Source organism: Leopardus geoffroyi, chromosome D3, assembly GCF_018350155.1.
Source record: "Leopardus geoffroyi isolate Oge1 chromosome D3, O.geoffroyi_Oge1_pat1.0, whole genome shotgun sequence".
Taxonomy (NCBI): domain Eukaryota; kingdom Metazoa; phylum Chordata; class Mammalia; order Carnivora; family Felidae; genus Leopardus; species Leopardus geoffroyi.
This window is the reverse complement of record NC_059339.1, coordinates 10,932,900-10,956,500: the sequence shown is the minus strand read 5'-3', so window position 1 is coordinate 10,956,500 and position 23,601 is coordinate 10,932,900. Positions and strand designations below refer to the sequence as shown.

Sequence of the window (23,601 nt, the reverse complement as noted above, 5' to 3'; positions counted from 1 at the left end):
CCAGCCGAGCAAACAGCAGGGGCTGTGAGATTCAGGGGAGAGTGGGGACCCCACCCCAAGCCCGCCCGGAACACAGGCCCATCCCCCGATTTCCAGCCAGGAGGGGCACACATGTATCTCACAGGGGATGGAATACCAAGGAAGGGCTGGAAGGAACCGCATACCAGCAGCCCCTGGGCCCCACAATTCTTGCCGGGGGCCAGACTGCGACTAAAATAGCGCTCAGTTTAAGAAAACCTGCCCAGAACATTGGATTGCTTCCAGCCTCCACTGTCCCGCCTGTGTCGGCACAAAGCCCCCAAAAGAGGCGAGGCAGACCCCCCCCCCCCCCCCCGCCCACTACAAGAGCTGAGGCGCTGAGGGCTGGGGTTGACCAGCCGGCTAAGGTCAGACGGTGACAGGCTCTGTTTCGTCTTGTGTAGTACCCCACAGTGGAACTTGGGAAAGTCTTGTTGGCTCAGAAGGCCCCAGGACAGGACCCAGAACAAAGTAGGTGCTCAATGAACATCTGGATGGATGGATGGATCTATGGATGGGTGGCTGGCTGGCTGGCTGGGTGGGTGGGTAGATACAGATAGGAGGGTTGGCAAATGAATAAATGGATAGGTGGATAGACAGAAGAATGGACAAGAGAATACAAGAGTGGATGGTCTAGAACCCAAACCAGAGAGGAGAAAAGGCAGCAACCCAGCTTTCCCCACTGCCCCAAAAAGCACAGCACAGGGGCCACGGCCTCTCATTTAATGGCAGCACAGCCTGCGATTTGGTTCCTACAGCAGGGGAGCTGTGGGCACGGCCCAGAGGCCAAGGGCAGGCCCAAGTTGGGGGGCAAGGGGCATGAGGCTGCAGCCAACGAGGCACACTCACACCCCCGCAGCCACAAGTCACCAGAAACTTTGGTTTTTGTTTGTTTTCAAGTTTCTGTCCTCAGGGAAGCCGCCCAGGAGGGAAACCAGGGGGCTGCTTCCCGAGGGGGGCAGGGGCGGGAGGTGGCAGGACGGATGCCAACCAGAGGCAATGCCCAGGTCTCGGGGCCGAAACCCCACAAGCTCCAGAGCCACTGGCAGGAATGACACTGGGAGGCAGGGACCCAGACAGTCCCCCGCTGCCCCCGCAGGGGCCCCGAACCCCACCCGAGGACCCCTCCCAAGCCCTCAGGAGAGGGCAGCATGAGGACAGGGCCCCAGGCCGGGGGAGAGAGAGAAGCAGACGGGGCAGAGAGAGAGGTGCAGAGGCAGGGGACAAGGGCGGCACTTGCCCACGTACGGGGAGCGAACGAGTCAGTGCTGGCCCCCGGCGGGCCCCGTGTCCCACCTAGGAGATGACCCAGATGAGAGTAACCCTCAGACCCGGGTCCCAGATCTGGGCACAGCAGGTGACGAAGCCCACGGAGCGGGCAGGTGGGAGGTCGGGGCAGCGGCACGTGGTGGCCCCGCGGGGGTCGGTGGGGCCGAGACGGAGGCTCAGTCCCACCGCACCTCGATGGGCGAGAACTTCCAGAGGTCGGGCTGGCCCATGTGCAGCAGGCCGCTGAAGGGCGAGGCGCTCCACTGGAACGGGGGCAGCTGGTCCCACGTGGGGCCACTGGCCGCCACAAGCTGAAAGGCCTTGGCCAGGGCCATGCTGGTCACCTGGGGGGGCCAGGACAGAGGCCGCTGAGCACCAGCCCAGGCCGGGCCCCGAGCCACCCCAATCCGGAGGGCCCCGACCCCCAGCCCTATCTCTGACCCCGACCGCAGCCCAGCGCCGACCCTGCCTCCTGTCCTGCCATCCGCTTTGACCTGAGCCGTCACCACCGCCCCCTCCCCTTCCTCCCCAAGCCCACCCCCAGCCCCCAGGCCCAGGGCAGGGCCGTACCTTCACATCTATGCCCCCGTGGGAGCGCTGCTGCAGGGCCTGGAAAGGGTAGGAGCCGTTGGCCGGGTTCAGGTCGGAGCGGGCCGAGATGGCATTCTCTGCGTTGGCCTGCGGGCTGCACGCTTTGCACAGTGACAGTGGGTCGTGCAGGAAGTCGTTGTACCTGGATGAGGGAAGGGAGGGGGCATCAGTCGCGCCGGGAAGAGGGGGCCGAGGAGGGGGCTGAGCTCCCCGTGGCGGCAGAGCCCCGGGACAAGCCACCCGCCCTCAGGTGCCCGCTCCCCCCCCCCCCCCCCCGCCGCCACCCGGGCCTCCCTCACCCCTGCACCTGCCCGCACCATGCTCAGCGTCTCGTCTCTGCTCAGGCCGCCCCCAACCCCAAGCCGGGCTAGATGCCCCATCCTGCCCCCTTCTGGCATCTCTCGGGGCTCCGCCAGCCCGAGCTCATGCCCACATCGGTGCGCGCGCCCGACGGGCTCCGCGCCTCCCACCGCCAGGGCGCCCCTGCTCGGTGCGGGTTCTCTGGCACCCACGGGGTGGCCCACCCCACAGCTGCCCGGCACCCTCGCCCGGAACAGGAGGACAGCGCCACGGGGCTCCCGCACCCGCGGCTACAGCCGGCCACCGCCCCGCGGCCCCCGGGCTCGCCGTGAGGGTCACACAAGGGCCAGGAAAGCGCACAGAAAGCCCCCACGGGACTCGGGGCTCCCGCTGCCCCACGCACCGCATAAGCCGGATCATGGAGTCCAAATCGTGCACCAGCGACTGGTTCCGCCTGAAGATCTGGGCCCGGGGGCTCCTGTCATAGGAGAACCAGTCCCCGTACTGGGCCACGAGGGCCTGCATCCCGCTGGCGTTGAACACGCTCTCAAAGTACCTACGGGGCACAAGGAGGGTCACTCCCGGCCACTGACCGCACCGGCTGTGGCCCGGGAGGCGGGGGGGGGGGGGGGGGGGTCACTCCAGAACATGATCACTAACAACCACGACAGGACAGCAACAACGTCTTCCGTTGAGGCCGGGGGGGTGCGGCTTGGTGAGGTGACCAAGCTGAGGCTCTGCAGTCCCAGAGACATGGGTTCAGATGCCGACTTCGCCACTGAACAGCTGTGGAAGGCACCTCAGGAAAGGCAGGCATTCGCGCAAGGCCTCAGTTTCCTCATCTGTGACATGGGAACAGTGGCCGTGGCTGCCGGGAGGGGGTCGTAAGCGTCAAATCTCTCGTCTGGCAGAGGACAGAGGGCCAAGAGGTTGCGGCTGCGCAGCCTAGTTACGGGACACACGGCGAGGGAGCCACCGCAGGGGTCGGCACTGAGCCGGGCCAACCCCCACCACCCCGCCGTGGGTGCGGACCTAAGCCCCCAGACCGGCAGGGCTTTTCTGGCCAAAGAAAGGGCAGAGCGTTTTCTCTGCTCCACAGGTTGAAAAGATCACGCACGGAAGGACCCCTGGCCAGCCCGGAGAGCTGAGCAAGGGTGAGGCGGGTATGGGGCAGGGGTGGGGACATACGGGATGTTGTAGCTGGCCCAGTAGGTCTTCTGGTAGAGCTCCGAGGTCTTATCGGCCACCACCACCATGCCCCTGGGACGGACAAGAGAGACGGGGCAAGACTGGTGAGAAAAGGAGCACCTGTGGGCCCTGCCCTGCTCCAGAACCCCTGATGGCTCCCCACTGCCCCGGGGTAGATTGCGTCCTGAATCTTCCCCTCTCCCACCTGGCCTTCCTCAGATGCTCGCCTTCCCACACACATTCCAGCATGCCTCCAGACCTTTGCCTAGGCAGTTCCCTCCGCCTGGAACACCCTTCCGTCCTTCCCACAGTACTCACGGGATCTGCTCCAGGACGGTGAGCACCCTGCTCCGAGGGCTGGGCCCGCCGGGGACAAACGCCTTGTAGTCCACGATCATCCACTGGTTGTTGTACCTGCCGTGCCCAAGGAAGGGGGACTGAACACACCCTGGGGCCACCGCCCCAGTGGCCCGAGGAGTCAGGATTCATGGGGTGGGGGTGGGGTGGGGGATGTCCGGCTGTCTGATTGTCACCCTGACGTTGCAGCTTGAACAGGTGTCGTCAGCTCTCATCATACCGTCTGCCTGCTCCAGAGGAATCTATGGCTCCCCAGTGCTTATTGGAACAGAAGTCAATTTTTCTGCCCAACCTTCCAAGGCCCTGCAATGTCCAGCTCCAGTGTCTCTGGCTCACACAGCCCTCCCCTGTCCCCAGAGCTCTCATATTCCAGGTTCTCTCCCTGGCCTCCCTCTTAGAGCCTGTCCCTGGATAGAAGAGCCTGCAGGAGAGGGGCAAAGCCCTTCCTTTCCTGAGCCTCAGTTTCCCTGAATATAAGACAAGGGAGAAGACTTTAAGGCACTTTCCAACTCCAGGAAGAACCGTGAGGGCTCTGCGGAGGGTGTGGGGTATGTGGCCCTGGTGCCACGTCAGGTCCCCGGGGGCGTGACTGTTAGAGGGGGGGTTGGTCCATTTCGGGGATGAGGAGGCCACAGTGCCAGAAGCCCACTCACGTGCCACTGTTGAACTTCTGGAAGATGTCCGCCCAGGCGTCCCCGTCCAGGGCCAAGCGGTTGGCCACGACATTGCGGACCCACTCCAGCACAGAGTCCTTGGGCTGCACGTACTTCCACAGGGCCGGGTTCCTGTTGCCGATGGTGGTCTCCAGTGTCACCTGTGGGAGAGCAGAAGGGACGCTACACTGAAGGGCCACCTGACTTACGACCGGGGCACGCTGCCACCAAGTGGCAATGCTGCCCCAATCGTGGTCCGCACGCTGGTTATTCACAGCTTTTGGAAACCCCGGGTCCTGGTTTGGGTGCGCGTTCCTCACTGGTTCCTTGGCTGAGCGCCGAGGGGGCTTCACGATCACGCATCCAGCTTTGTCCCGGAGAACAGCCCCCGACGGAGCCCACGGTGCTGCTCCTCTGGACCCGTTCTCCCGACCAAGTCGGTCAAATCTTTCCCCAGAGAGACGGCATCCCATTTCTGCACCTGCCTTGCAGTTCTGCAGGGCAAGTCGGGAGGCTTGAGGAAAACGAGGCAGGACCTCTGATGCCCCTCTTTACTGAAAGGTAAAGTGAGGCCCGAAACAGCCAGCGGACGTGCCAAAGGTCATGGCTGGTAAGCGGATGGACCGAGATTCGATCACCGAACTTCCGGCTCTCACACCAATCCGTGATAGCAACGCCCGGGTCGGAACACCTTCCTCCACTCCTTCCACCCCGTCCCTTCCTTGTCCCTCGCTCTACCCGCTCTTAGCACCCAAAGCCACTGCCAGAACTCGGACCGGCGTGGCCCGGAAAGCCCCGGAGGGCGGTTTCCCCTCTCGGGGCAGGGGAGCTCTGAGCCGGGGGCGGGACAAGGGGAGCCAGCAGACTGGGAGGGGAAAACAGTGCATCTCTGTTCCCACCTCCACCAAACTGAAACTCGGCATCTCCTTCCACTGGCAGCTCCCCGTGGCACGAGTGGCACCTGAGACCGTCACCAAGAGAGGTCACAGACGTCTGCCCAGCATGCGACAGGGCGGCACCTCGCTCAGGATGTCATTTCTGCTCCCCGTTCCTTCTACGTCACGGTGGTCAGGCCTTCGGTGCGTTCAGTAAGCAGCACGTGTACAACATGCAAAGGTTCCTTACGCGGTATTTCGATCAACGCGTTTCAGTATAGTTGGTTCCCTTTATGATCCCTTATATTCTGGCTTATGCATTTAAAAACGTTACTCTGAGAAGGGGGTCCACAACCCCCTCGCCTGCCAAAGGCATCTGTGGCACAGAAACAGTTAAGGACCCTGCTGGAAGGTTAATTTCCTGCCGGGGCACCTGCCAGAGAACTGGATGAAACCTTCTCAGTTGTCCTTCCCCAGACTGTACCCTCCTTTCCCCACCAGGACTGCAGCGAGGGGGTCCCCGCCCCCACGACCTGGCCCTCTCGCGCTTCCTTCCACATTTAAGGGAGCTAAACCCCATGCTTCTCTCAGAAAACAACAGGGAAGGAAGGAGCCCCTCCCCGCCGCGCCCCCCCCCCCCCCCCCCCAGGGAACTGGCACCTTCTGCGAGGAGGGTATTATTTTAAAGCAATGTTTTTTCTCCTCCGCATGTTGCAATCTCAGGGCTCAATGCCTCGGCTCGGGGATGCCAGGAACAGATTTCTAAACGAGTCTGGATCCCGGCCAGGAAAACCGATTAAAAACAACACATTGGAAACAACATTTATTCAGAAAACCTGGCCAGGCTAGAGGGAGTGTGCGGAAGGCAAGAGGGGAGGCAGCACGAGAAACAGCAAGGTCACGGTGGAGGGAGGGGCGGCGTATGCTAAAGACACACGATCAAAACCGCAAACGGGCCCCCAAACCAGCGACGGATCGCTGAGGGGGTGATCGCAGAGCAGACAATGTGGAGCCCCGGCAGGGACTGGGGATCGGCAGCCCCGGGAGAAAGGCGATACGAGAGGGACACTCACCAGCCCGCTGCCCACGATGTAGAAGTCGTCACAGGAGAAGAGGGTGCCAGGGTAGGATGAGAAGACCAGCTTGTTGCCAGGAGCCAGCGGAGAGTTCACTGTGGGGGGGGGGGGGGAGAGTAAGCCCAGCGGGGGATAGGGGTGCAGGTCAGATAAGCCCATCCGGGGACCCCTGCGCCCCCGCCCAAGACACAGAGCCTCCAGGTGGGGAGCAGCAGACCTCAGGGGGGGCCTCCATCCGTTCTGATGTGTAGCAAACCATGCCTTTGCCGTGTGTTTGTGTGTGTGTGTGTGTGTGTGTGTGTGTGTGTGCGTGTGCGTCTGTGTGTGCATGTGTAAAAAAGGAAAGCCAGTAGCAAAAAAAAAAAAAAAAGAGAGAGATATATACACACACATTTCTTTAAAAATATATTTCGTTTACTAGAACACTTTGGCTTTCCTTTTTAAATTTTTTTAGTAACAGTTTAGTTTTGAGAGAGAGAGAGGGAGAGCAAGGGAGGGGCAGAGGGGGAGGGAGAGAGAGAATCCCAAGCAAGCCCCATGCTCAGCACAGGGCCCGATCTTGCCATCGTGACATCATGACCTGAGCCAAAATCGAGTCCAATGGTCAAGCTCTGGAGGGCGCCCATCACCTCACATAGTTACCATCTCATGTGGGTTAAAGTACTTACGGTCTATTCTCCTACCAAATTTCAAGTGTCACGACCCAGTTGTTAACCTCGGATCCCCAGAACTTACTCATCTCAGAACGGAAACTTTGTGCCCTCGGCCAACGTCCCCCTGCTTCACCCTCCCCCCCCCCCCGCCCCTGTCAACCACTCTTCTACTCTCTGCTTCCAGGCTTTAGGATTCTACCTATAAATGAGATCATACAGTATTTGTCTCTCTGTGTCCGATGTATGTTACTTCACATAATGCCCTCCAGGTTCGTCCATGTTGTCGAAAGTGGCGGGGATTCCCTTTTCTTTAAGGATTTAACTTCCAAGAGTGCCAAGGTGAAGAGCGTCTAGCCCACGGCGGTACACAGTAGGCCTCCAATCAGGGGGGTGTATATGAAGTTCTAGAACAGGAAAAACTAATGTAATGGAAAAGCGATCAGGGGTGTGGTTGCCGGAAGGATAACTACAAAGGGCGCAAGGATCTTCCCGGGTGACGGAAGTGTTCTCTGCTTTTACTGAGTGGCGGTTACATGATGGCCTGTGTTTGCCCAAACCCATCAATATATACATCCTACACGTGTGTTTAAACTAACCATCAGTAAAGTTAATACAAAAAAAAAAAAAAAGCTCAGTCCGGGATGTCATTTATGACCCATCAGAATGTCAAAAATGGAAAAAAACCGTAACACCCAGTGCTGGCAAGGTTGAGGGGAAAGGTGATACCTCCCAGCCTTGTGGACAAGTATAAACTGGCCCCGCCACTTTTGGAGGCAGTTTGGCTGTGTGCATCTTGAGACTAAAATGTTTAATTATCCCATCTTTTAACCTAGTGTTTCTATCTGGGGGCCCACTTGTCTTGCAAACACCAAAGACCTGGAAATGGCCCAAGTCCTCAACTAAGAACTAGTTTCAAGTTTAACATCCAGCAGTTAGAAGGTGGACTGAACATGGCAATTATCAAAACTTCTCCAAGGCCAGGGGCGTCTGGGTGGCTCAGTCAGTTAAACGTCCGACTTCAGCTCAGGTCACGATCTCGCAGGCTCCGTGCTGACAGCTCAGAGCCTGGAGCCTGCTTCCGATTCTGTGTCTCCCTCACTCTGCCCCTCCCCCACTCACTCACTCTCTCTCTCCCCAAAAAAAAAAAAATAAACATTAAAAAAAAACTAAGAAAAAAATTCTCCAAGGCCAGCTGTTGCGCAAAGGGAGCAAGCTGCAGACAATCCATATGGTATGATCTCATTTATGTTTAAAAAAAAAACAGCAGTTGGGGCGCCTGGGTGGCGCAGTCGGTTAAGCGTCCGACTTCAGCCAGGTCACGATCTCGCGGTCCGTGAGTTCGAGCCCCGCGTCGGGCTGTGGGCTGATGGCTCAGAGCCTGGAGCCTGTTTCCGATTCTGTGTCTCCCTCTCTCTCTGCCCCTCGCCCGTTCATGCTCTGTCTCTCTCTGTCCCAAAAATAAATAAACGTTGAAAAAAAAAAAAAAAAAATTTAAAAAAAAACAGACAGAAAACAAACTTTTTAGGGCAGTGAAACTCTTCTGTATAATACTATAAAGGTGGAAACGCATCATCGTGCATTCACCAAAATCCGTACGACCATACTTTTCAGACTGAACTTGAATGTAGGCTAAGGACTTCGGTTGATAGTAACATACGGATATTGGTAGATCAACTGTTAACAAATGCACCACACCAATGCAACATGTTTATAATAGGAGAAAGGAGTGGGAAGGTATATTGGAATGCTCTGTAATAGCCACTCAATTCATCGGTAAAGCTAAAGCTTTTCTAAAAAATAAAGACTTCCCAACAGGTGCCATCCTCAATAAATTATATTTAATATAAATAAACAAATTAATTAAATAAATAAAATAAAAATAAAAATAAAAATAAAAAATAAAGACTTAACCAAAAAAAAAAAAAAAAGGTTCATACATACACATTATAAAGGCATCCAAAAAAATCTAGACGATCCGAACCAAAGTGGCAACAGGTGTCCTTTTAGGAGGGGCCTGGAATTTGGGAGAAGGGTTTACGGGAGAGATGTATTTCTTCATCTACATTGCTAGAATTTGTGTCCGCACGAATGTATTCACATGTTACTAGCATAATACAAATCAGTTAAAGCAAATGGAAAAATAAAGTATATTTCAGTCTCGGAAAAAACATAACCAAATAGTCTCCAAAATGATCTCCCAGGGGTCGTGCGGCATTCAAAGTGATTGTGATTCTATGTGAATGTTTTATTGTATTTTCCAATTTTCTGTAACATGTGTATAACTCATGCAGGTTTTTGTTTAAGTAAACTCTGCTCCCAGTGTGGGGCTCGAACTCACGACCCTGAGATCAAGCGTCGCAGGCTCTCCTGACTGAGCCAGCCAGGCGTCCCCTGACGTAGGTTTTTTAAAAAGACATTACAGTGTTCACGGATCTACAGCAACGGAGAGGAGAGACCTATGGCTGCAGGTGACAATATGGACGAGCCCGACAGGCATCACGCCAAGCGGGAGAATTCAGACACAGGCGAGCACATGCCGCGTGTTTCCACTCGCGTGACGTTCGAGATCAGGCAAAGCTCGTCTATGCTGTAGGAAGTCAGATGGAGCTTATGCTGGGGTGAGGCCAAATGTGGGTGCTGCACCCAGGGCCGTTCAAGCCGCAAACATCCCAGCTCCACACGAATGACGCGCACACTTCTCTGTATACGTGTCAGTCAATTCGGAAATTTACTTGGAATTAACGGGCATTAGGTTGTTTCCAAACCATTATGGTAGTTGACATCCTTGTACCCGGGCTCTGTGCAGGAAGTCGCAATGTTTCTCTAGGGACAGACCCGAGCCAAGAACTGCTGGACCATGGGAGAGACAGATTTTGAATCTTATTAGAGGCCGGCTGGGCTCATCTTCAAAGAGGCAGCACCAAGCCCAGTCCCGTAAGCAGAGGAGGAGGGTGTATGTTTCCCCACCGCCTTGCCACCTCCTGGCAACATTTGATTTTTAAGGGTCGCCAAGAGGGAGGCACTGAGAACATGAGGCAGTGGCTACCTCGGGGCGGGGGGTGGGGGGGGGGTGCTGGGGCCAGGGATCGGTGGGCGGGGAGCCACTCTGGGGCACTTGGGCGTTAGTTGCAAAGTTTTCACATTGGACAGGAAGAACCTACTCGCACGCTCCTCACGCAGCTGAGCATTTGCGCAAATGGCCGTCATTCTTCCCGATCTCGCACCCATACGGTGCGAGGGTCTGCACCCATACAGGATCTGCAGTGGGACCCTCCAATTCCTCACCTCAGACAGCAGGCTCTGCTTCCCCACCTCTCACATCTGAGCGGGTCACTTGACTTGCTCTGAGCAATGGTTTCAATCAGCCTTCGAGAGGCCTTCCACGCTTCCCTGCCCAGATGTCACACGAAGGAGCCTGGGCCGGCCCGGCCGCCCCAACACCCAGCTGACGGCCAAGCCCCAGACGGGCAAATGCGGCCGTCCCACCTCCGCTGACCGCAGAAGTGTCAGGGACCCGGCCACCATCAGCCAGGCCTGCCTGGCCCCGGATGACAAAGCCACCCGGCTGACCCACAGACACGCGAGCACAAGTGAATGGCTGGGTCTCAAGCTTTGGTTGTTTCACACTGGGGTTGACTTGTTACGCAGCAACAGGTGACTGACACACCTTGTAAAGTATGAACTAAAAGGAAACAGACGTGTTAAACACGAGACGAACTCTGAGGGCAGCCCCGCGGCGTGCGTGGGGCCGAGGCCCGCACCTTCCGCCCGCCCTGCAGCCCGCCCCGCGCGCCCCCGCGCGCCCCCGCGCGCAGATACACCCGCCTCCGCCCACCTTGGGGGTCTTCCCGGAACTGGAACCAATACTTCTTGATGATGCGCAGCATGTTCTGGTAGGAGCTCCAGGTGTTGTGGGCGATCAGGAGGTCACTCTGGCCAGGCAACAGCTTGATGAGGGCGGAGCACGAACCAGAGCCCATGACGTGCCTGCTCTTGGTCTTGTTCAGGGCTGGCTCTAGGTCTCCCAGATCCCCAGCAAGCTGCAACAGGCTGGGCAGGGCCGGGCACCAGCGGGTCACCGTGCCTGCCGGGAGTGCACTTACACGCCCCTTTCCCAGAGGAGGAAGCTGAGGCCCTGGGAGGTGAGCTGAGCGGTCCGAGGCCGGGCCAGGCAGCGGCAGAATGGGCACTGGAACCCAGGTCTGTCTGACTAGAAGGCGCGGGGCCCTTTCCCCCACCCTGTCCACGCCGGGGGTGGCACTTACAGGAACCCCAAGGGTTTGATGGTGAACCTCCCGGTCGGAAAGGTCACACTGCTTTCATAGCTGTCCTCCAGACCCTTCAGCTGCAGGAGGGTCAGCCGCACCTGAGGGAGGGGCAGAGGGAGGGTGAGGCGATGGGAGGGGCTCTGGTCTGGGGATCCAGACAGAGCAGGAGCGGCCCAGGTGCACCCTCATGGCTCCAGCCAGCCCTGACCCCCCTCTTACCCAGCACCCACCCTTCCTGCCATTACTTACTTAATTATATGTCTCTTCCCTGCGCCAACCTAAATCACTCCCACTTAAGAGCCCAGTTCAAAGCCACCTCCTCCAGGAAGCCTCCCAGCCAGCCCTGACCCATTGTCAACTGCTCCCAATTCTGAGTTTAGCTACTGGCTGCGCTGCTGCCTCAGGGCATGTGTCTTGTAACTGACCTCTCCCCATTGTCACTGTCACTGTTCTATAACCAGGGAGATCATCACTGTGTCCCCCGTTTGGGCCTTGACCATGCACCTAGCGTCTGTAAGATGGATGGACAGATGGACAAAAGGCTAAGCTACACAGACAGACAGGCAGGCAGGACTGAAAGATGGATGGGTGGCCACTAGGTTATGTAGAAGGAAAGGAAAGAGAAGCAATTGTCCAGATGGATGGCAGGGTGGACAGAAGGACAGATGTCTAATCAGGTGCATAGACTGGATGGGCAGACAGGACAAGACAGACACATTCCTTCATCTATAAATATTCAACAATCCCTTACATATAAAGCACCCACTATGTGCCGGCCCTTGTGCTGGGCACTGGGAGTATTTTGGTGAACAAAGTAGATGTGATCCCCGCCTGTCCTCACGGGCAGTGGAAGACAGACTCTGAGTCCCTCACTAGAGCACCACAGGGAAGTGTGGGGACTGGACAGAGGTGAGGGGTGGGGGGCGAGCCAGGCAGCGGCAGTGCTCTTGGCAGAAGGAGCAGCGGGCCACAAGCCCTGAGGGAAGAGGAGGGTTCAAGGAACCAGGAGGTCAGGGAGGCTGGAGCACAGAGCGTGGTCTGCAAGAGACGAAGCTGGGGACGAAGCTGGGGACAGAGAAGGTGCAAAAGGTGTGCGGGCGTGATCCCCAGGGAACAGGGCAGCCCCTGGCAAGATTTAAGCTGGGGAGAGAGGGCAGGCATGATGGAGCTACAGATGGACAGACTCACACCGACAGGTGCTTCAAGGACCGACGGCCAGGAAGAAGGTGAGGAATAAAGCAGACAGGGTGGTTGGTCAGACAGACAGCTGGGCAAGTGAATGGGAGGGGGCGTAGGGGGGAAGGGTGCAGATGGGTAGACGGTGCACAGGGACACAGACAGGCAACCCAATGGGGCACATCAATGGCGGGAAGGGTGGGGCTGTAACGGGTGGGGGTAACAGATGGGTGAGAGGAAGAGAGGGAAAGACGGGATAAGCTTGTGGGTGGTAAATGTGTGGACAAACTAGACATACAGAGGGCGGGGTGGGAGGGAAGGACGGACAGGGAGGGAAGGATGAATGGAAGATGGACAGATGGGTAGACAGGTGAAAGGGAGAGAAGGAAGGATTGAGGGAAAAGGAAGACAGAAGGGACGGAGGGAAGTATGGCGGGAGGGAAGACTGGATAGCTGGATGGAGAAGTGGATGGGTGGGTGGGTAGATGGGTGGATGGATGGATGGGCAGATGGATGGATAAACGGATGGGTGGGTGGGTAGGTGGGTGGGGAGATGGCTGGAAGGACAGATGGGAGGGAGGGATAGAGGGAAAGGGAAGAAGAGAGGGAAGAAGGGAAGACTGGATGGATGGACAGACAAATGGAGGAATGGACGGGCGGCTGGAGAGGGAGGGAAGGAAAGAGGAAGGCCTGACTGATGGAGGGAAGGATGAAGGAGAGAGTGAGGGGAAAGGGCCGGCGAAGAGGGGTGGGAGGCCGGCGGTCAGAGCAACAGCACCCACAGCAGAGTCAGGTCCCCAAAGCAGCCCCGCCCACCGCCCCGCCCAATGGGCACGGGGGCCACGCCCACCTGATGCCAATAAGCAGAGCCCTTGTTCCGCTGCATCTGCTCCTGCATCCACTCCAGGTTGGTCTCCAGGAAGTTCTTGAGCTTCTCGCAGTAACCGACTTCGTACTCGAAGGGGCCACAGTAATTCACCACCGTGTTCACCCAGTGCATATAGATGAGCTGCGGGGCGGACGAGGGGGGCGCGGGCTGGGGTGGCGCAGCCGGGCTGCTCCCCTCGCGGAGGACCCAGCCGGCCCCCCACTCGGGCTCCGATGCCTCGCCCCCACCCAAGCCTCCAAAGAGCCGAGGCGCCCTGGGAGGCCCCCTCCGCACCTTTGCTCTCCTCCCCCCACCCCGCTCTCGTCCCTTCGGGGGCCCAGAGCCTCTGGCTGCCTCCCTCCATTGAACAGCCTCAGACGCCCAGTCTACGTCCCCATTCAATCCCCATTCAGCTACTGCGTTTACACACCTACTGTGTCCCCATCCTAAGCCCCGAGGACACAGCAAGGAACTCACAACCGACATGTGGGCAAGAGAACGCGTGCTCTGATGTCACACGAGCAAGCCTGGACCACCTTCCTGGGAGGTTAAAGACCACGCCGCCCCATCACCCCCGCTGGCAGACAGCCCATCCCCAGGCACAGGAATGAGGCCATTCTAGGTCACCCGGCTGCCCCGGCTGACCTGTCAGCTGACTGCAGAAGCCCGGGGGAGGCCAGCCAAGATCAGCCAGACCTGACCTGGAATCCCAAATCCACCCAGTGACATTCCAGCAGGGGGAGGGAAGTCCCCTAACTTGCAGCGCGACGGAGAAGTGGCCGGTTGCCCGTAGCCAGCATTAACAGCACTCTGCGTGACCCAACCCTGTCGAACCCCACCGCAACTCCGTCAGCATCCCTACTTCGTAGCTGCAGAAACTGAGGCATAGGCGTGCGAGGACCTTACCCGAGGTCCTCTAGGTAATGAATCAAAGAGTCAAGACTCGAACCAGGGGAAGGTGTAGATGGACCCCCACTCTGCGTTCATCTCCCTGAAACACCCTCACATTCTACTCAGCCCTCGAGGCTTCAGTAAGATGCCACCTCGACCATGCAGCCTTCCCCTACTTCCAGGAGCATTTGCCAAGCGCCTGGCCTACACCAGTCTCTGGCCTGGGCGCAGGGGACACAGCCTGGGATAGGACGCAGTGACCAGTCACGGGAAGCCCCCCGGGCCAGTAGGGGAGGCAGCAGAACCTCTGGGCAGACAGAGGCGGGTCTGAGTGCTGGCTTCCCTGCTGATGGGCTGTGTGACCCTGGGTGAGTAATCTCCCCTCTTTGGGCCTCGGTGCAGTGTGCAGGATCAGGGAGAGAACACAGGCAAAGCTCCGGGCACACGTGTTGGGGACTCCTTACAGGGGAGCCCTGTGGCCCTGCCCCGGTGCTCCTGGCAGGCTATGGGCCCCCCGAGAGATGGAATCAGGTCTCGTTCACCACCGAGCGCCCCAAGCAGCACAGGCCCGACCCAGCGTCTGAGCAGCTCCCCGGACATCGGGATCCCAGGAGGGCGTCCCAAAGTGCTGCTGGGGTATCGCGACGAGGAGCGTGAGTTTCATAAAGGAGTGTCCCACTGCGTGCTGTCGTCTGTCGCACGCTCCTCCCTCTCGCCCCCGGGCACCTGGACGCAGCTCGGCTGCTCACTCCTTGTCAAGGCCCTGTCATCGGCTCTCTGCCACCGTAGCACCATCTGGGCACTCACGCGCCAGGGGCGTTCGGCTGTTGCCACCTTAAGGCAGTTCTGAGCCCCTCAAGCGCGTCCTCGGGTCGCCCCGGGCACACCCCACGACTGGGGCCGCTGGAACCCCGGGCGTGGGCAGCCTCGGCTCTTTACTGCCCAGTGATTTTCCAAAGCGGGCGTCACACCTCCACCCACGCGGGGGGCGGGGAGAAGGGCTGTCACTCCACAGCCTCACCTACTTGTTGACATGGGCTGACTTCCGAAATTTATGAGATCCCTTTCGCAGCGCCCCGAATCAAGTAAAGCAGATTAGTAGGTATGTTGCCTGGGGATTCATCACATGCAGTACAAGTAGGTCACCAGAAGTAAGAGAGGGGAGATAATTCGGGTGTCCGTCCACGGGCGACCGAATGAATGAAATGGGCTCTATGCACACGATACAGTATCACGTGGCCACAAGAAGGAGCGAGGCTCGATGTACTTTAGAACGTGGATGCGTCTTGAAAACATGACGCCGCGTAAAAGGAGCCAGACACAGGCGACCACTCGTTCATATGAAACCTCGCTAACAACACGCGAATCTACACAGGAGGTAGATGAAGGGTTGCCCGGGGCTGGGGTGACGGAGAGAAGGGAGGTAGGGGCACGGGGTTTCTTTCTGGGGCGATGAGAATGCTCTGGAATTGGGGGTGACGGTTGCGCAACCCCGTGACTAGATTAAAAACCACTGAATTGTGCATTTTAAAACAGTGACTTTTACGGCATGTGAATTCTATCCCCCGTATAAGTGAATGCATGAATGGAAGTCACATTTAGGGTGACGGGTGCCTCTGGGGGCGGGGGCTGGGCCTCAAAGGTATCAGTAACAGCCTTACGTTTTAGTCTGGGATGTTCGCTGGATCGTTGTGCTTCGTGACTTGGGACACGTTACGTATATTTTATACGCATCAAACGGTACCTGGCGTTAAGTTTTCCGAGAATGCACGTGAGCCCCTGATCCCCAGTTAGATGCAGGGCTGGGGGCAGAGGCAGGAGAGCCCCCTCTGTACACGCTTCACCTCAGAGCCCTTCAAAGCTCCCTGGGGGACACGCTGGGTGGGACGGGAGGCAGGAGCCCCGGGTCCCCCCCCAATCCGGTCTTACCTCCTCAGACACGGCGGCCTCCACCACGCCCGCCGCGTAGGCCTGCAGGCTGTCATTATAGCGGCCGTTCGTGCGCAGCTCCAGAAAGGCCCATCTAGACGGGGAGGAGAGGGGACACCTGGTCAGCACGGGGACAGATGCAAAGCCAGCCCCCGGCTGGGCACACGGCCATCTCTAGCAGTAAACCCTGAAAAACATAGTGAGGAACGGCCATTCACGCGAATGTCCATCAAGAGGAGTGCTGGGTCAAAGGGCACATGTTTTTTTCATTTCAATAAACACTGACAAACATCCGTCCCCCGCAAAGCCGTACCAATCCACGTCCCACCCCCCACAATCACGTCAGCCAGCGTCCGGTGAGGGCTTCCCCGTGCCAGATGCTGTTCCAGTCACTTCTTTTTTTTTTTTTTTTTAACGTTTATTTATTTTTTTGGGACAGAGAGAGACAGAGCATGAACGGGGGAGGGGCAGAGAGAGAGGGAGACACAGCATCGGAAGCAGGCTCCAGGCTCCAAGCCACCAGCCCAGAGCCCGACGCGGGGCTCGAACTCACGGACCGCGAGATGGTGACCTGAGCTGAAGTCGGACGCTTAACCGACTGAGCCACCCAGGCGCCCCTGTTCTAGTCACTTCTTACGTACGAACTCATTTATCCTCGCGACCCTCCTACAACCCTACCAGGTCGGCATGGTTACCCCTACCCCCCATCACACAAGAGGAGGAAATTAAGGCACAGAGTTATGTCACTGCTGCGGGAGCCTGTGCTACTGCCCTCGCCCCCCGTATCTGTGCCCTCTGCTGTGCGACTTTGTGGTCCCTCCCACCAACGGCCAAGTGCTTCCTCGCTTCATTGATTTGGGCTCAGTCACATCACAGGACTTGCTTTGGCCAACAGAACATGGGTGGAAATGACCGTGTGCCAGTTATAAGATCAGCCCTCAAGAGGCCTCCTTTGGGGCGCCCGGGTGGCTCAGTCGGTTGAGCGTCCGACTTCGGCTCAGGTCATGATGTCGCGGTTCGTGAGTTTAAGCCCTGAGTCGGGCTCTGTTGCTGACAGCTCAGAGCCTGGGGCCTGCTTCGGATTCTGCGTCTCCCTCTCTCTCTCTCTCTCTCTCCCCCTCCCCAGCTCATACTCTGGTTCTCTCTTTCTCAAAAATAAATAACATTAAAAAAAAAAAAAAAAGGAGGAGGCCTCCTTGGTTTCTACTCGCCCTCCTGTGCCTCTGCTATCGACTTGAGAACATGCCCCAGCCAGCCCGCCGCTCCCAGAAACACGGAGCGGACCAGGTCCGCAGACCCACAGCGTGAAACAGAGCCGGCAAAGGGCAGAACCGAAATTCAATTCCAGGCAGGCTGGCTCCCATTCCCCCTGGGAAGCAGCATTTCCAAACTCTGATGTGCATCCGTGTCGCTAAAAGACCTTGTTCAGAAGCAGATTCTGATCAGGGGGTCTGGGGCAGGGCCCGAGGCCCCGTGTTTCTAACTAACAGGCTGCCTCGTCACAAGGTACACACTCCTGGCTGGGAATGATTCCTATCAATCTTTCCCACCTTTGCTCGGGCAATGGTCGAAAAATTCCATCGTGTTGTTTTCATTGTAATCCTTTTCTCGGTTAAATTGCACTCGTCTTTACATTTTTATTGGTCATTTGTAGCTCTTTGGTTCACGTGCTTTACTCTTTTCTCCCTTGTGTTTATCTTTGCTTATTGATCTGCGAAATTCTCTACGTCCACATTAGGCCTCCGCTTGTCACTAACACTGAAAATATGTTTGCATTTTCATTGATTTTTCGCTTTTGTTTTTGCCACACAGAGGTTTTCGTGTGTGTGCGGCCAAATCTATCCATCTTTTCCCGTATGGTTCCGGATTTCATCCTTGCTCCAAGGACGCCAAACTATTCACCCAGGTGACTTCTGTACCTAGGGGAGAAACGCTGGTTAAGGCAATTCCTGCGAAGAAAATGAGGGCTACGGGAAGGCACTAATGAGAGTGTGAGACAAAACAGGGCACAGCCAGGCTCAGCCAGGACAGCCTCATGGGGAGGCGGCTAAAAAGCCCCCGGAAGGGGTCCAGGCCCGGAACAGCTCAGCCCCAGAGAGGGCTCTGGAGAGGAAAAGACGATCAAAATGTGCACGCCTGATACTTTGGGCAAGCAAGCCTCGTTGAGAGCCTACTGGGTACCAGGCGCCAAGAAATGAATGACAAGCAGGCTCGGCCTTCCAAAGGCCAATGCAGGGGAGGGGAGGAGGGGTCGGCATGTAAACAGGTAATGACATAACAGGGAGACTGCTCTGATGGGAAGAGAGTGCCATGTGCTGATGAGATGTCAGAGGCAACGTTAAAAAAAAAAAAAAATTAGCTGGGGCGCCTCGGTGGCTCAGTCGGTTGAGCGTCTGACTTCGGCTCAGGTCATGATCTCAGGGTCCGTGGGTTCGAGCCCCGCATCAGGCTCTGTGCTGACAGCTCAGAGCCCGGAGCCTGTTTCGGATTCTGTGTCTCCCTCTCTCTCTGCCCCTCCCCCACTTGCACTCTGTCTCTCTCTGTCTCAAAAATAAATAAACATTTTTAAAAAAGAATTTCCTTTCAAAAAAAAAATTAGGGGAGCCTGGGTGGCTCAGTCGGTTAAGCGTCTGACTGTCGGTTTCGGCTCAGGACATGATGGCTTCGTGAGTTCAAGCCCGGCATTGGGCTCTGTGCTGACAGTGCGGGGTCTGCTTGGGATTCTCTCTCTCTCTCTCTCTCTCTCTCCCTACCCCTCCCCCACTCATGCTGTCTCTGTCTCTCTCAAAATAAACAAATAAACCTTAAAAAAGATTTTTTTAATTAGAGAAGCGCAATTGGTGGTCTGTGTGAAAGCGTTTTACACACACACACACACACACACGGGCGTGCGCACATACCTATGCTTATACATAGGCATACATACTTAGGCCTATTTATGCACAGAAAGTTCTGGAAGAAAGAGCTAACCCTGGTTATCTATGGGGCTATATATTTACTTCATGCATCCTGTCTTAACTTTCTAGACTGCTGGGATTTTTACCACAAGAATTGCTTGTATAATAATTAATTACCTGTCTAATACAATTAACTACTTGCATAATAATTCCAAAAACTTAAAAGAGAACGGAAACGAGGAAGAAGCAGCAGGAAGCGATAGCCCCACCACCCTCCCCCGCTGGTGGGGGCTGGCCTCGTTCCAAAGGGCAACTGAGGTGACTCCATTTAGGTGGGTTGTATTCACTTTGCCCTCAGAAAACCCAGGTTGATGGGTTTCCGCCTATTTCCAGAATACTTTGCATGGAGGGAGTTCCCATTCAAGGGGCTTTGTTCTAAGTCACCAGATTTCAGGGCTGGAGCCCCTGAGGCTGATCTCTGAGGATCCCTCTGTTGCCACAGGCCCTGGGCCTAATCAAATGATTTTTTTTTTTTAATATGTATCTGTTTAGGGGGGCGGGCAGGGAGAAAAGGAGACAGAGAATCCCCAGCAGGCTCGGCGATGTCAGCCCGAGCCCAATGCAGGCTTCACCTCACGGACTGTGAGACCAGGACCCAAGCGGAAACCGAGGGTCGGCCTCTTAACCAACTGGGCCACCCCGGGGCGCCCATCAAATGACTTCTTTTCCAAGGTTGTCACCACAGAGATGAGGCAGGCGAAGGGCCCCAAATGTCGCTGACAGTAAGGCAGACACTCGGCCTCATACTACACGTCCTTGCCCTTCCAGCCCCAGGTTCCCCATCTGTAAAACGGGGAAGGTTGAATTTGGGCAAACGGACTCTAGGTTCCCTGTTGTGCTGACCACTTTGCCAAACTCTACCCCGATCCCCGGTCAAGAGAAAACCACCGACGAGAGCATTTCTGAAGCTTAATGTACCCATTAGACTGCTCTCTATTAAAGAACACGTCCTTTCTGCTTATTTGGCTCTAAAAGAGCTGATCTGTTAGGAGATAAAACTGACAGAGGTCAATAAATGCTTCTCTGTTTTGTTCTTAATGCACTCCTTTGACAAAAATAAAAAGTTCGTACACTGATCTGTTCCCTCCGGGTTTTTTTTGGGTTTTTTTTTGTTTTTTCTGTAACGTCTATGGGCCACACTGTGATTTTACGCTGTCGGTGCCTAATGCCTGACGATTCCAGGGTCTAAAGAGGCCACGTTTGAGAAAAACCAGCCCATTCCTGTGAGACGAGCTGGGGGTCACAAATCTCCCCTGGTCACCACGCCCTGCTTCAGGGTATAGGGTACCCTGGGCACCCTCGGTATGTAGGCCACCCTACCTCATCTGGAGCTATCACTCCTTCCTCACTCTCAATGGAATATGATTATCTTTTCTGACTTCCAAGAACAGTTGGGTGGTATTTATCCACTTCACAAGCTTCTGCTTGTTGGCTGGTGGATTTGGGCTGGTTCTCTGCCTCTTAACAGGTTAATTCCCTCTTATTGGTATTCTCTTCCTTTCCTGACTCCAAGGTGATCTGTGATTTGTATCAAGCAGCTGGTTGACGGAGGGGGGCGTCAAGGAAGGGGGAAAAGGTAAGGCTGGAGGGTTCAGCCTCCCCAGCACCAAGGTCAGAGCCAAACTGGCGAAGGCTCTGCCTCCTGGGGCAGCTCAGATGCCCACGCACCCAATCCTAACTGTTTCAGGCTTCATGAGGAGTATCGGTCCAAGGTCAGATACAGCACAACTGAGAGAGGGCAGACTATGTGGGAAGAGGAAATGGAATTTAGCCAGACAATCCTGTGGCGAAATCTGGGGGACAGAAGGAGAGATCCCGAGTCCAGGTAAACAAAAGACGAGTCAAATTCCTGGCCTCCATCCTTGGACAAATGAGACAGTCACCCACAGCTCGGCGGTTCTGCTGATCGGGGACCAGGAAACCAACCCCATATGTAGTTCGTCTCACCTCAGAGTTCTAAGAGGTTGTTCTGAAGGGCCTCAGTTTCCCTGCTTCTGATACAGTTCTCCCTACATCATGGTCCCAAGTGCTAAATGGGAAGACTGGACCGAAAGGATGCTGGAAAGAGACCTGGCCTCTTGCCTTAGGCCTCAGTTTCCCCAACTATAAAATGGGGCAGAGGGCACCTGCTCCTTTCTTTCTTTCACTCATTCCTTCTTTCAGTAAACCGAGGTGCTTTCTGTGACCCCCCTGAATTTCCCCCCCTTCCTTTCAGAGGAGGGAATGTGTTCAGAGAGGTGAAGGGATTTACCCTTCACAGAGCAAAGGTCGCAGAGCAAAGGAGCTGGGCCTGAAAGACCTTTCCATCCAGCACAATCAAGGAAGTCCTCTCTCCACTTCTGTTTTCCAGAATTCAGAGCAACACAGCCAGTGGGGGCCTCCTGAAGACAAAGCCCCCGCCCTATGCGGGGCCTCACCTCTGGGCCTCCTTCCTAGCCAGCATTCAGGCAGAGATTTGTCAGGCCCTCTTGGCTTTGTTAGGGCCCAAAACACATATGAGTCAGCAGAGAAAGGGTAACCAGATTCCAGAGTCACAGAGCCACAGAGCCCTAGTTCCTGCCATAGACTCTAGCCCACCCTGTGGCCTCCTCTCCCTGGGAGCCTTCCCAGATTAGCCCCACCCGCTGTGTCTGCAGCAAATCCTTCCTCACAATGTCCCCTCTGTCTACCTGATACCCTCCCAAGTCCCACAAAGCACCAGAATGAGGGTGTCTCCCACGTTCTGTATCTCCCCAACACCTGCAGGAATTAATGCATGCCAGCAAAGTGGATGGGGGCAGTGGGAAGGCAGTAGAGGGGAACTTAGGGTTCACTAGGATCCCCAACACAGCCTTGATCCAGGGCCTGAGCCCTGCTGACAAGACTTTTAGGCAATTCTCCCCGCGCCCGCGGGCTCAGGTTTCCCTCCTGGCACTGTCTGCCTCCCCACTGAATCGAGACCCTCACCTTGCTCAGCTCTGTGTCCCCAAAGCCAAGTACATCAGGTGAGTGAATGAATGAATGAATGAATGGGCACAAGCCCCGGTACAGGGCCTGAGAGGGTACCACTCAACCTCCCGGTGGAGCACATCCAAAATCTGGATCACAGAAATGGGAGCCCAGACAAGCAAGGGAGTCAGAACGACAGCCGGGGTCCCAGCGATAAGGACAGCAATCGTGACTGCTAAGGACCGAGCACTTGGCTCCATACTATCTGGCCAAGCAAGAGAGGCCCAGGAGAGAGGAGAGAGGATCAGGAGAGAGGACCGGGAGAGAGGAGAGAAAGGAGAAGAGCCCAAGCAAACACACTATCTGCGTCTATGTGAATTTAGGGACCTCGCGCTTTTCCCACTGGCCTACAATCTAGGCTCAGTCCCGCTGCCCTGGTTCTAGAACAGAGGCAGGAAGCTGGCACCCACGGGGTAAGCCACCACAACCAAGGAAGTGAGATGAGAGTTTCTCTCTAGAAGAGCTATCACCAGCCTTCGGGCCCAAGATGGGGGGAGGGGGGCGGCGCTCCGCGGACCTGATCCAGATGGAGTCACTGGGGCCTGGGTGGCAGGGATCTGGTCTCTAGGGTAACAGAGGTACTGTCACCTTTGGCTCAAGGCCAGGGACTGGTCCCCATGAGCTGAGAGATGCTGCATTAGCCCCAGGGATCCGGTCCGGATGGCTGTGCTGCAGTCTCAGGGGCGGGAAAAGTGACCCTCGGGGAGACAGGGGCCCCGTTCTAGGGGCGGGCGAGAGGCCGGGTGTCCATGCAACCCCCTCCCTCAGCGGGTCCCGCGCGGAGTCGGACCAACCCTCACCCGGTCTCGCGAATGGCGTTGGTGAGGTTGGCCCAGGCCACGGCGTCAGGGTGGCGGCCATCCACCAGTCGGAGCTGGCCGGTCTCGGCGTCCAGGAGCACCGAGCGGCTGCGGGAGGCGGGTGGGACCGGCCCGTCGGGCCCCCACTGGCGCCCCGAGATCGGGATCGCGCCCGTCAGGCCGCTCAGGAACAGCCCGACCAGCAGGGCCAGCACCAGGGCCAGCGCCAGGGCCCGCGTCAGCGCCCGGGCCAGGCGGCCGCCGGGGGAGCCGTACATCGGGGCCACCATGACGGCGCGGACCGGGGCACCGCAGCCCGGCTCACGTGACTGCACTCGGCGGCGGAGGGCTAGGCCGGCGCAGGCGGGGAGAAGGCGGAGCGCGGCGGGAGGCGGGGCTTGGACGAGCTCTTCCGGGGTGGGCGGAGCCCGCCTTAAAGGGCCCCGGCGCCCCTGTCCACCTAAGCCAACTGCCTCGCTCGCTTTGCCCCCTGTTTATCTTTCAAATTGTCAAACCTTGAGAAAAGGTGCAAGCGTGGTAAATACCCGTGTGCCTGCCATCTATGGCTAATATTTTGTTCTATGTACTTATCTGACCCAGGATCCACTCCTCCCACCATACACAAACACAAACTCCTAAATGATGAGAACGTGATGTAAATAACAAAACCAGAAGTGGTGAAAAAAATATGGGTGAATTCCTCCATAGCTTGTGTGTGGGGGCGGGGGGGGGGGTGGGGAAGGC

At 56.8% G+C, this 23,601-nt stretch overlaps 1 protein-coding gene across 1 annotated transcript; it reads right to left on the bottom strand.

Annotated features, from left to right (window-relative positions):
* Window positions 1-725: 725 nt before the first annotated feature.
* Window positions 726-23,262, bottom strand: PLBD2 (phospholipase B domain containing 2). The gene is made up of 12 exons (XM_045459720.1): window positions 22,858-23,262; window positions 16,113-16,206; window positions 13,275-13,433; window positions 11,246-11,346; window positions 10,816-11,030; window positions 6,325-6,422; window positions 4,377-4,537; window positions 3,685-3,780; window positions 3,367-3,438; window positions 2,582-2,734; window positions 1,858-2,020; window positions 726-1,631 (listed from the first exon to the last, which is right to left on the bottom strand). Exons 1-12 carry the CDS (start codon window positions 23,145-23,147, stop codon window positions 1,464-1,466), a joined length of 1,770 nt encoding a protein of 589 aa, XP_045315676.1. The 5' UTR covers window positions 23,148-23,262; the 3' UTR covers window positions 726-1,463.
* Window positions 23,263-23,601: the final 339 nt, after the last annotated feature.

What these genes read in the sequence shown, in the direction of transcription:
- PLBD2 (XM_045459720.1), bottom strand. Translation starts at nt 23,147, where the DNA reads ATGGTGGCCCCGATGTACGGCTCCCCCGGCGGCCGCCTGGCCCGGGCG. An exon ending in GCTCTGCTTATTGGCATCAG is followed by an intron (nt 11,347 to 13,274) that starts GTGGGCGTGGCC and finishes CCCCTCCCTCAG; the next exon opens with GTGCGGCTGACCCTCCTGCA. An exon ending in ACATCGTGGGCAGCGGGCTG is followed by an intron (nt 4,538 to 6,324) that starts GTGAGTGTCCCT and finishes GCTCTCCCACAG; the next exon opens with GTGACACTGGAGACCACCAT.